General features: G+C 58.4%; 1 protein-coding gene across 1 annotated transcript in view; it reads right to left on the reverse strand.

Moving 5' to 3' along the window:
* Positions 1-4,002, reverse strand: part of ACADSB (acyl-CoA dehydrogenase, short/branched chain) — a 15,871-nt gene extending 11,869 nt beyond the window's left edge. The window contains exons 1-5 of the mRNA XM_015557198.1: positions 3,774-4,002; positions 3,499-3,599; positions 2,430-2,636; positions 1,825-1,995; positions 1,133-1,258 (exon numbers count right to left, since the gene is read on the reverse strand). Of these exons, the coding sequence (XP_015412684.1) occupies positions 1,133-1,258; positions 1,825-1,995; positions 2,430-2,636; positions 3,499-3,599; positions 3,774-3,987 (819 nt within the window). The 5' untranslated portion in view covers positions 3,988-4,002. The remainder of the gene's footprint in view (positions 1-1,132; positions 1,259-1,824; positions 1,996-2,429; positions 2,637-3,498; positions 3,600-3,773) is intronic.
* Positions 4,003-12,114: the final 8,112 nt, after the last annotated feature.

Here is a 12,114-nt window from a genome sequence, read left to right on the forward strand (position 1 = left end):
AATGTTTTTGTTGGTTTCAGAGAGAGGAAGGGAGAGGGACAGAGGAACAGAAACATTAACGATGAGAGTCATTGATTGGCTGCCTCCTGACGCCCCCCTCTGGGCCTGTGCCCTGACCGGGAATCGAACCGTGACCTCCCGGTCCATGGGTCAATGCTCAACCACTGAGCCTCGCCGGCCCGGCTGATTTTTTACTTTTAATGCACATCGACTGCAACGCGTGTGCCGTGACCCCGCACAGTGCTCGGCCCCAGCTGTGTCCCGCGGTGAATGGCTCCCGGCACGGCTCTGGGAGAGACGGCCCCTGCCCAGAACCCGCCGGCATCTGCTGGCGACGAATGCGTCCAGAGGCAGGAGACGCTCACGGCTCCTCAACAGCACGAAGGAACGAGGCGTCCCCAGCTCCTGTCCGCATGGCCCAGTGTGAGCGACACGGGAGTCGCAGGAAACACGGACGCCCTGTGGCCGCTCGGGCGGGAACTGTCCTGTGGAGACTGTCACCCAGGAGAATGCATGTGTGTGCACGTGCGTGTGCGCCTGGAGAGGAGGGAAGGAGGGAGGTGACCATGTTCACGCATCATTTTCAAAAAGCTGCACCAGAAGCAGCAAAAGATGCACATGCACTGGCTTTAGGATAAGGACAGTGAGGAGAGACGGGAAATGGGGAAAGAGAAGAGAAAGCAGGAAGAAGAAAGGTAGCCATGAGGCCCCGACACCTGCGGGCCAGTCTCTCTCTCTAAAGTCCACCCTCACGGCCTCTCTCTCTAAAGTCCACCCTCACGGCCTCTCTCTCTAAAGTCCACCCTCATTTTAAAAGACTCAACTCAGAACTGAGGGGCGCTGCCCGGTGCTTCCCATCTCCCTGAGCAACACCCCCACCTGGTGGCCTGCGCTGCACCCACACAGGCTCCTGCCTGAGCCTGGCCACAGCATCACGTGGGTAAATGGGTCAATCCCTGACTCAGGAGCTGCCGGGCAGCCAGGCTTCCTCTGGCCTAACCCTCGGGGAGCACAGCGATCATGGCCCTGAGCACGTCCTCGTCCGGGCCCACCGGTCCAGCGGTCGCCGCCTCCCTGCACCGTGATCCGCGCGGAGCTGGCTCACACGCCGACGCGCCGGAGCTCCACCCACCTTGACGTCCTCGAGGGTGAGCGGGCAGGTGGACGAGGCCCTGATGCCCAGCTTGTTCTCGGCTTTCCCCACGTGGAAGCCCTCCGTGTCCCGGTCGACCACGAAGCAGGTGATGCCTCGGTACCCCTAGGGGAGGGGGTGTGAGCACCCGGCTGATTAGATCCCTCCTTCCCACCATTCAGGGCCGCCGGGCTGGCACTGCAGCAGGTAGGCGACACGGAGGAGCAGAGGGCCCGGGCTCAGACTCACGCGCCTCGCCCCCCTCCTTCCTCAGAACCCAGTGGGGCTTTTACATGATCCAGTTACAGAACCACATGATCATGGGGACTCCACGTTTCATACTCCATTTCATTAAAGACTTCAAAGTCTTAAAACTTAATTCAATTAAATGTCACATTCGAGAAAAGACAAAAGTTAAAATGTATTTACTTCGCTGTATGTCTATTTTCCAATTGAATAAAATAGTCTTAAAACTAAATGTACTGACCAGGTACCTGGGTTTCTCATCGTTAAGCAGGGAATGAGAAATGACATGACACCAACGATGGCCGCCCCGCGGGGCGCACACCTGCACAGCACCAGGCGGCTGGGCTGCGAGGGAGGAGGGCGCCGAGGAGGGAGACTCCAGGACAAGGCCTTAGGGACCAGGACGCGGGACGGACAGAAAGGACAGACGGGGTGCAGGAACTGACCGCGCCCGGGTCCGCGTTCGCCATCACCAGGAAGAGCTCGGCCTCCCGGGCGCTGCTGATCCACATCTTGGACCCGTTGAGGACGTAGTGGCCCCCCTTCTTCTCGGCTCTGGTCTTCAGGGCGAACGAGTCGCTGCCGGCCCCGGCCTCCGACAGGCAGAAGCTCCCCACCTGCGGGGCACGCGCGCCAGTCACTGTCACACTCCACATGACACGCTCTTGGCAGCAAGCACTGCTCAGCTGCCGGCCACGCTCACAACCTGTGTGCTCCCGGGCGAGACGGCGCCCGACGGCAGTGTCTCCCCGACCCCGTCTCAGGCAGGCTGGGCCCAGCACACACGTCCAATGCTGGGTTTAAGTGAATCGGCTTCTCCAGGAGGACAGCGCGATGGCCGGGAGCCCTCCATCGAGTCAGAAAGAGTAACTCCACCGCCACTCGACCGTTCTCTCAGGTTCCAAGTGGCAGGTGACAGGCAGAGTGTGTTTAGCGGTGTGAACGCACCAGGGGCCTTTGCGGGCCCGCTCTCCGGCCCGGAGCAGCCATTCCCCACAGCACGTCCTCCCAGACTGAGCACAAAGCCCCGCCCCGCCCCCCGCGGCCTCACCTTGGCCGTGGCCAGCTGGCTCAGGTAGGCCGCCTTCTGCTCCTCCGTCCCGTGCTTCCGCACCAGCCCGTTCACCACCGTGTTCTGGATGTCGCAGATCAGCGCCACGGACGCGTCCACCTTGGCCAGCTCCTCCACCACCAGGACCAGGGAGAAGAAGGAGGCCCCGGTCCCTCCGTACTTGGGGTCGATGTCCACGGCCATGAACTGTGGGAGAGTCAGAGGTAAGCTGTGGCCACGCCCTCTCAATCCTGTATTTCGCATGAGCGCCTCACTGTACTTATGTATATGACACAGACCGCACAAATCTGAAACGGTGACGTAACTAAACGCTACGCTACCTGCTTCCGTTTGTGACCTAGAGAGCGAAGCACAGGGAAGGCGCTGTGAAGACCAGGGAAGGACGCGAGGAGCCTGCCGCGAACAACCCCACGACCTTCACCGCGCAGGCCTGCAGGTGGCGGCCCTACCCACTGGTGTCACTGGGAGGAGGACACTGAAGGGGACCTGCTCGTGGGAACGTCCGCTCGCACTCAGCACCCCCTCCCCAGCCAGGAGCTGCCCCTGACTCCTCAACCCTCCAGGGCGGCTCCTCTGAGCCACAGCAGCAAACCCCGATAGCGGACACAGCTGGACCGGCGGCCGGGCTTCCCAGGACCCGCAGCCGCTCAGCAGCCCGGCCCGGACCAGGACCCCCAGCTCCCCGGGTGCAAGTCCTTGTTCCAGGAAGAGGAAGGAGGTGCATGTAGTTCACCACCCGGCGCGGGAAACAGTGGCAGGCGAGCGCGCCCCCTTCCTCTCCGACACTCTGGCCCCTCCACTGCCGTCTGGTGGTGGCTTTCTGTTTGAAGCTGGGGGACAGGAGCTGGGCTGAAGGGACAGCCTCAAAGGGAGATGGAAGTGGTTGGGCTCCGGGAGGACGCAGCGAGGGCGGGGCCTGAGGCAGGGGCGGTAGCTCCCTGCAGAGCTCAGATGCTATCCTCACAGACCCTACATCATCTAAAAGCGGGCCAGCATTTTAACCCGGGAGGTGTTTGCAGGGATGGAAATGGAAGACATGCATGTGTACCCCTTGCTGAAACAGTCCTTGTATGACTGATTTCTCCATTTTTGCATTTTCATCCATGGTCGAGACCAAAGGAGCAACTTGTTCCCGGGCAAATTTTTTAACTGTAGGAAAAAAAGTACCGTAAGTCTTTACTCTGTTGCTATGACGTGCATTACTTTTTTCAAAAAGAATTTTAAATGAGTGTCAAACAATTCCATTCACAAACACAGGTGCATAGATCCGCCCGTGTGCCTGGACCTCATGCCGCAGCCCGACCCGGCCAGGGGCCCGCTCACCTGCGCTCTGGATCATCAGCTCCTCATCGGAGAGCGTCTGCAGGGGGGCACCGGGGAGCCCGCCGCCTGCCGGGCTGAGCAGAGCCTCGGAGTGGGAGGCCCGGGGGGCCCGGGGAGGGCTCTTCCAAGCAGGCAGGCAGGTTGGGAAGTTTCGTCTAAGCTGTAAAAACAGTCCCCGTTGAGTAGGGAGCCCACAGCACACGTGTACACACATACACACACCACACACATGGATAGGGAACATACACCACCCACATGAACACATATATGCACACACAGGTGCACACACACACACACACACACACACACACGGTAGGGGAAGTGTCAGAACATCAACTTCTTGTTCACGGTCATGGGAACAAAAGCAAACACTGGCTTCGGGGATATCACTCCTTTGCCAGCAACGAGCTGCTCCGAATGAACACATTTCCCAGATGATTAACTTTTACCTGCAAGGAAAGAGAACTTTCTAGATGGAGCTCATGCTACGTCCACGGCCTGTTTTGTTTCTTCGGCTTCTCATTGGGAGGAGAGCACGGCACAAAAAGGGTGAAGAAAAGGTGCTCTGGCCAGCGGCGTGGCTCGGGGGAGCGTCCGCCTAGGAACCAGGAGGGCAGGGCACAGGCCCGGGCTGCGGGCTCGAGCCCCAGTGGGGGGCGTGCAGGAGGCAGCCATCCATGGTTCTTCTCATCACTGGTGTTTCTATCTCTCTCCCCACCTCCTTTCCTCTCTGAAATCAATAGAAACTTTTTTTTTTAAGAGAAAAGCAGCTCTGGAGTCAGAGCACTGGCCTCGAACCCTCGCACCTCATATCCAACAAGGCCGTGACCTTGGACAAGGGATATCTGACCTCCGTTAGCACCTCCATCCTGGTCCCTCCCTGTGAAGTGCAGAGAATCCGCTCGGTGTCCGGAGGACAAGGAGAGAAGCCATGGGAAGGGCCCAGCGAGGACCCACCAGAAAGGGCTCCGTGGACGGAGATGGCTTTCTGCCAGGTCCACGGTGTCCCTGGCGGCCAGTCGTCATGACGGGCGCGGTCCCAGCGGCGAGTGACCTCAGGGACCTGCCAGGCTAGGGCACTCCCTGTCACTGTGTCCATTCTACTCAGCAATGAGTTGCTACAATTTTGTTGAAAAAAGAGGCCATCCCATTTTAAAGACTTATTATACCTTTTCACTGTTCTTTTGCGGCATTTTAGTAAAGGAGACAAGGAATCAGTCATTTCCTGAGCCTGAGAACATGCCCAGGAAGGGCAGCTGGCACAGAAGTGCACATATTGTGATTCTATTCATGAAAATTAGAGGGAGGGAGGGAGGCGGCTGCTGGGGCGGGGCACATCTCCCAGCCTCTCTGGGCGATGGGCGGGCGCACAACTCTGTCAATGGCTGAAAATCACTGTATCATTCACTTACAGTGACTGAGCTGCATGGTAGGGCAGTTATTCGGGAACAAAGCTGTTTAGACAGAAACCCCTGCTTCCCTTTTCCCTAACAAGGAAGAGGCTGCCTCGGGCCCTGGCACCCGCCCGCTGGGAGCTTCCCAGCAGCTGCTGATCGCACCGGGCGCCGTGGGGAGGGCCAAGCAGCGCCTGCGTCACGGCAACTCCCTCCTGCGGGTTCTGGTGACACCCACACCCGCGGAGCCACTGACACAAGGAGAACCGGAGGGAGCGCCCGCTGCACCCACGGCTGTTCCCTGCGCCCATCGCTGCGGGCTGTGCTGCGCATTCCGCTCCGGTTGAACGGGGACAGAAGCGCTGGCCACACAGAAGGAAGAGTGTCTCCATTCCTCCGCTCCACTTGGCTTTGTGTTGAAATGAGGAGGCAGCCAGTTTAGGCAAAGTCGCATGGAGCTCCCCTTGTTCAGAGACAGAGCTGGGACCTGAACACCTGGGCCAGAAAGGGGCGGGGGGGACACAGTGCAGGGGGAAGTGCTCACTGGAGAGACAGGGGCTGTATGCTGAGCCAGCGGAATCCATTCTTTAAAAAATGTTTTTATGATTTCAGAGGGGAAGGGAGAGGGAGAGAGAGAGAAACATCAGAGACGAGAGAGAATCCTGGGTCGGCCGCCTCCTGCACGCCCCCTACTGGGGACTGGAACCCTGAGCCACGCTGCTGGCTCGATGGTGACTTTTGAGAGCCCCTGCCCTGCGTGGTGGCCGCAGCCGTGCAGCTCGGGGCCGCCAGCACGTGCTTGTGCACGGAGCACCCACCGCACCTCCTCATGGTCTGTGCAGAGCAGCAGGGCTCCTGAGTGGACCTGGGGTGTATGCCTCGCCCAGCCCTTTCAGAGCTTCCGTCCCATCTGTTTCCTATCAACCGCCAGAGTGGTTGCTCCTAGACACACTGGTGGCCAAACCTGGGGCCTGGGGTCTGGGGACGCCTGTGGGCGGAACCGAAGTCCAGGGACTTGGATGGGTTAGGATCACACCTTCACGTCCGCCCTCTCCCTTCTGAGCGCAGGCCACCAGTCCCGCGGGTGAAGAGTGAGCCGTGACGGTCGCCAGAAGAAAGGACAGATGCTTCCACCTCACGGAGCAGTGGGTCCCCAGACCCTGAGACATTGTTGGGGCTCGTTACTACTTCACAGTCACCGCAGTCATTCAACTGCGGCCGGGTCTTATTTCAGAAGCACCGATTGTTATATTACAATTTAAAATACTTTAATAACTTTCTCGCAATTTATTTCCTCTGTAAGCCTACAGATCTCTGCATCCTGAAACACGGTGAGGAAAGGCCTCTATACTCTGCTGCACTGCCACGTGCCTCTCACCCACGGCACGGAAACGGTCAAGATCCCCTGACGGCCCAAGGTTCTGGTAAATCTTTTGCTAAAGTCATTAACTTTGGCCAAACTTAGCCACAACCTTCTCCTTGCGGTCAGCACAAGGAATGTTTACAGCACGAGAGGCAAAGCAGACCCAGGAGCAAAGGGGTGCTGACCCCCAAGGGAGAGCACCTACACTTCCCCCAAGGAAATGTCCTGCTCCGCACGAGGATGCTTCCCCTGGAGTGCCAGCTCTCACGGCTTCTCACCAAGGGCGCTCCTGGCTCCTCCCTGCAGACAGGCTGTGCGTGCGCTGTGTGTGCCGTGACTGTGACTGGGTTTTACACCCCTCTCCCCCCGCCCCGCCCCGGAGAGCTTTCCAAGCCCCCCTGCTGGACGCCTGGGGAAGCAGAGGTTTCAGGCCCCACGCCCACGCACATCTGGCCATCTGGCCCGGCCAGTCCTCAGGCAGCTGACTTCTTTGTGGGTGAGATAAACTCCCCTTCTGCCCCCTTCGCCGCCTCCCGCCCCAGCTGCTATCTTTCCTGTCCAACGCGCCTCCACCCCACGCCGCCCCCGTGGTCTCTGTCCGGGGGTTTAGCTGCACAAATGGCACAGCTGGCTCTTCGCTCTGTTTCCCAGGCCGGGCGGTTAAGCTGCACATTCTTTGGTTCGGCAGCAGCGGCCGTAACCTTCTGTTCTCAGGTGTCCTGGGCTGGCGAGGATGAGGTCTTGTGATTCACCAGCTGGCTGCAAGCAGCCCAGACTGTTTGGTCTTATTCCATTTTCTTGTCTCAGTTTCCCTGCTACGTGCCCAGGGATCTCCCCACTTTCACTACACTGCCACACATCTACCCGTTTAAGTTCTTCTGGCTGGCCCAGAAAGCAAGTTGATAAGAGACAGATTAGCGGGAGAAAAACAAATTACAGTTTAATGGCATGTCCACACCCTGTAAACGAGGTAGAACACTGAGTACCTCACCAACAGGGCACCTGAAACACAAGAAGGAAGACGTGGGGGTGGAGCACCAGCTATGGGCGTGACCAGGCGAAGCGCAGGACACAGCTCAGGCTGTCACCTGCTCGGATTTCTATGCGTTTATCTGAGCCAAACTGATGTCAACTGCCAGGAAGCAAAATCTCAACGGAGTGAGAAAACGCTCGGGGAAAATGGCCATTTGCCACTTATTTCCACGTCGGAATCAAAGGGGAACACATACGGGTTACACGAAATCACCTGGTGATAGGGGAGGGGGCAGGAGAGAGCAAGGAAGCTGTGGGCCTGTATGAAAAGTAAAGCGATAGACACAGACTTGTGTTAACACTGGCGGGTAGAAGGCTGCACACAGTAAAGAAGGGCTCTGGTGGGAGATGGTGCCCTGAGGGGTCTGGGAAAAGGAAATGACCCTCACATTCCAAAGACATGCTATTCTAGATGCAAAGAGATGACAGGCAGGCTCAGTGAAGGTGAAGACTGACCCGGTCAAGAAAGCTGCGGCCTCGGACAAGCCTGCCCACCGCGACTGCCTGTCCATCGGGGCTCTGTGTGGCCCCTTCCCCACCCTCAGAGCGCAGGCCTTCTCCAGCCACAGCGAGGCAGGCCTGGCCCGGGAGGGAACCGCCCTCAGGCTCCCCTGCAAACACAAGCGACCTTCACAAAGGTTGTCTTCTCCTTGGTTTTCAGAACGTCTCCCACGCCTGCTGTTTCCTCAAATCACTCAGCCTAAAGTAACCCTATGCCACAGAAGCATGTATTGGGGTGCAAAGGTTGCTCCCCTTCACCAGTCGATACTTTGTTTCTGAAATTTCTTTCTCCCCACCGCCTCAGTGGCTGATTCACTTGCAATGACAATCACTGTTGGCTTCTTCACACCCGGATTCCTTCCTCGGCTCATTAACACCGTTCCAGGCTCTTCCTGGAGCCGTGAGCTGCCCCGCCCTGGCCCATAAACACTCCTGATCCGGGGCCTGCCGGCCTTTCTGCCTCAATCAGTGCTTCTGGCACAGCTATTCTTTCCCGTCTCAAATGCCTGGTGCTTCTCACTTCAGCCTTTTGTTGTTAAGCTAACAAAATGGGAAAATAACCAAAAACCTGATGACTAGCTTTTGACCTACATCATTCCACACCTGTGCAGCTATCTGCAGAACACAATCTGAAAGAAGAATTCTGTCAAAGGGCAACATGAATTCAAAATTCTAATAAAAGTTCCCAAATTGTCTTTTGCAGCAGTTAAACATTCTAACTCCCCCTGGTAAACGTTTAAGGTGCCTGTATTCTGACAAGGAGAAAATTCTGAGATGTCCTATATTCAATTACAGGGGCCTGGCTGGCTCCGTGGTTGAGCGTCGACCTAGGAACCAGGAGGTCAGGGTTCGATTCCCAATCAGGGCGCAGGCCCGGGTTGCGGCTCCATCCCCCGTGGGGGGCGTGCAGGAGGCGGCCAATCCATGGTTCTCTCTCATCATGGGTGTTTCTATCTCCCCCTCCCTCTCCCTCCCGCTCTGAAATCAATAAAAATAGATTTAAAACCAATAAGTAAAGGAAGACTCAGCGTTCAGTTTTGGAAGGTGAAATGTTCGTTTTCCAGTGCAGAGACGCTGAGAGGAAGGGGAGAGAATCTAGGGCGGCCAGAGATCGTTGCGGTTGGTCTCCTGAGAACCAGAGAGAAAGGAGGGTGGCAACACCATTCTGAATGCCAGTGTCTGGGTGAGGGAAAGGCTCAGCCCAGGGCTGTGGGCGTTGCGCTACAGGGACAAGCACAGGCCTAACCGCTTACAGCGACAGCCGCTGCCACTTGCATGCGTCCCATCCCCGCAGCCTATCCCCGCAGCTCTCCTGCTGATGGTTTCTCAGAGCGCACGCCTCCCTCCCGCTCGGCGGACACACCTTGGCCCCGACTCCCCACCCCTCTGCTGACTTACCCGGCCTAAGCCACTCCTCTAAGCACATCTGTCCACACATTCGTTCAGCGCTGTCAAGCCTCCTATTGTCCTGTCACGCATTGAACACATCTGCCCCGCTTCCCATTGAGCAAGAATCTTCCCTGAGGCCACGGACCTGCTGGGATCAGAACTCTGTGGGGAGCAGACACGCCCACCCAGGAGTTGGTGGGATGGCTTCTGCCCGGACCACTAGTCAGTGTTTACTAACAACGTGCCAAGAGCTGTTCTAAGCCCCGGACATCCCCTCTCCCTTACTGTGCTGTTCTCCCCACGGTGGAGAGCAGAGCACGGAAGGACGGAAGGACGAGTGGGCATGTCCTGGGGGTGGGGGCAGGGAGGATGCAAACCCAGGTGGCCTGACCGGAGTCTACATTTATCACGCGGACGGTTTCTGTTTGGCCCCCAGGCTCTCTCAGCCCCGATGCCAACTAACTGGCGAACGAGTGCTGATGGCTGTGCGTGGCAGGGCGCCGAGCCAGACCCACATGCATCCGGCAGCTGGAGGGGCTGGCAGTCCCAGGCACGATGAAGCGAACAGAAACTGCCTGAAGTGTTCTGAAACCACCGGCTGGCGAGGTCCGTTCCGGCAGATGGGTTGTTTAAACCAAATGAACAGGGGAGCGCCAATCGCCAGAACAGGAAGATCTGAGGTGGTGGCATGGGCTGGGACCAGCCCGACTGTGTGCCCGAGGGCTGAACGCCGCCTCCCAGGCCCGGTGGAAAGTAAGTCCTGACCTGACACCTGCTCCTGGCCTCACGGGGAGTAACAGGGCGGGTGTCAAATGCGGTCCCTGCATTGTAAAGGCTCCCTCCAGGCGCCTCTCTGTGCATCCCTGGTTAGGGGCCGAAATAGCCTGACCTGGCACTCTCCACCCTCCATGCAAGTGCGGTGACAAGCCAACTGTCACAGCCATGACTCTGCACCTCCCAGGCTCTCCACCGCCCAGAGGACAGAGCCCCAAATTCCTCAGAACGCCCCGGCCCCTCCTCGCTTCAGGACTCCCCCACTCCTCTCCCGGCCTCAGACCCACCCCCAGCTCCAGAGCGCCCATCTCTCCGGATGGCCCTGGAGCCTCTCCCTGCTCCGCGCCACAGGCCGGGGTGGACCCACAGCACGGTGCGACAGCTGGATGAGGTGAGGCTGGTTGGGTACAGTTCCGATCTTTCCACATCAGATAAACTTTTTATTTAATTTTTTAAAATACGCTTTCATTGATTTCAGAGAGGGGAAGGGAGAGGAAGAGAAACACCGATGAGAAACATGAATTGGCTGCCTCCTGCCCGCCCCATGCTGGAGATGGAGTCTGCAAGCCGGGCATGTGCCCTGACCGGGAATGGAACCCGCGTCCTCCTGGCGCAGGGGGCTCACTCAGCCAACTGAGCCACACCCGGCCCGCCAGGCAAAAGAGCAACGTCTTAGAGGTCAGTGTTGGGGTCTTTATTATTATATCTGCCACAGTGCCCAATGGCAAGAATGAGAGCGAATATTTAAGGACAGCTACCACTGTGTGGGCGCTATTCTCAGTGCCTCATCTGCACATACAAATCCATTTAATCTTCACAACAACCCTGTGGGCAGAGGTACTCTTAATCCCATCATTTTATGCACCAGGAAGCCGACACCCAGCGGTGAAGAAACATGTCCAGGGTGATACACTAGGAGGGGACGGAGCCGCGCTCAAACCCAAGCCACTGGGCCCATTCTTGTCCACTCGCCAGAGCCCACACCACGGCGGTGCAAATACTTCAAGAAGGAGGGACGGCGATAAGCTGCCACGAAACCCACAATCCAAGCACAACGCGCCCGTGGGCGCTCTCAGGAAGTGGAGGGCGGTGTCCGCTCTGCGGGAGCCCTGCTGCCCCTGTCCTCGCTGAGGGACTCTGAGCACCCCCTTGCTCTCATCGGGAAGTTCAACCACCTTCCAGGACGGCGAGAGCCAACGCTGCAGCCAGAGCAGCAAGAAGAGAAGAGAATGGCCGCCCGCGCCTGTGTGCGCTCCACGAATACTGACCCCAACACCCAGTCCAGCTGCGAAGCCAGGCGGTTCTGCTCCACAACTGACAGCAATTACAGAGCCGTGCCCCCCACGATCTAACCGCTTCTTCGCCACAATTTGCTAACATTGTCTGACTAATTCTCTGAACACCCTAAATATCAAATAACTGTAATTATTCCCCATGAAACAAAGAGCCCTGCCTCCAGGCGGCGGCGGAAGAACTTTCAACTCATCCAAGCGAACAAGAGGGAAAGGAAACGTAAACAGCCGCTGTCAGCCGGGCCCCGGGGCCCTGCACGAGCGGCAGCGGATGCAAATGTGGGGGCTCCGGACAGCGGGGCAGGGGGCGAGGCGCCTGGTGTAAAAGGCCAGGCGCGAGCGGTGGGAGAGTCACCAGGTGTGTGGGTCCCTCGAGCAGAACTGGGCGCCACAGGTGGGCGCCCCGGGGGCGGGGTTTCCGCTCCAGCCCGGGCGGCGGGGCGGCGGGGCGGCGAGGCGAGCCCATCGGGAGGATGCTCGGACCCCGGCCGCGGAAGGTCCAGCCCCGAGGGCCCGTCTAATGCGGGGCAGGAGCGCGGCCGGGCTGCAGGGAAGGTCCGCTCGGAAGGAGACCATCTTCCGTTCTGCAGGGGCGG

This window comes from Myotis davidii, unplaced genomic scaffold, assembly GCF_000327345.1.
Source record: "Myotis davidii unplaced genomic scaffold, ASM32734v1 scaffold72, whole genome shotgun sequence".
NCBI classification, from domain to species: domain Eukaryota; kingdom Metazoa; phylum Chordata; class Mammalia; order Chiroptera; family Vespertilionidae; genus Myotis; species Myotis davidii.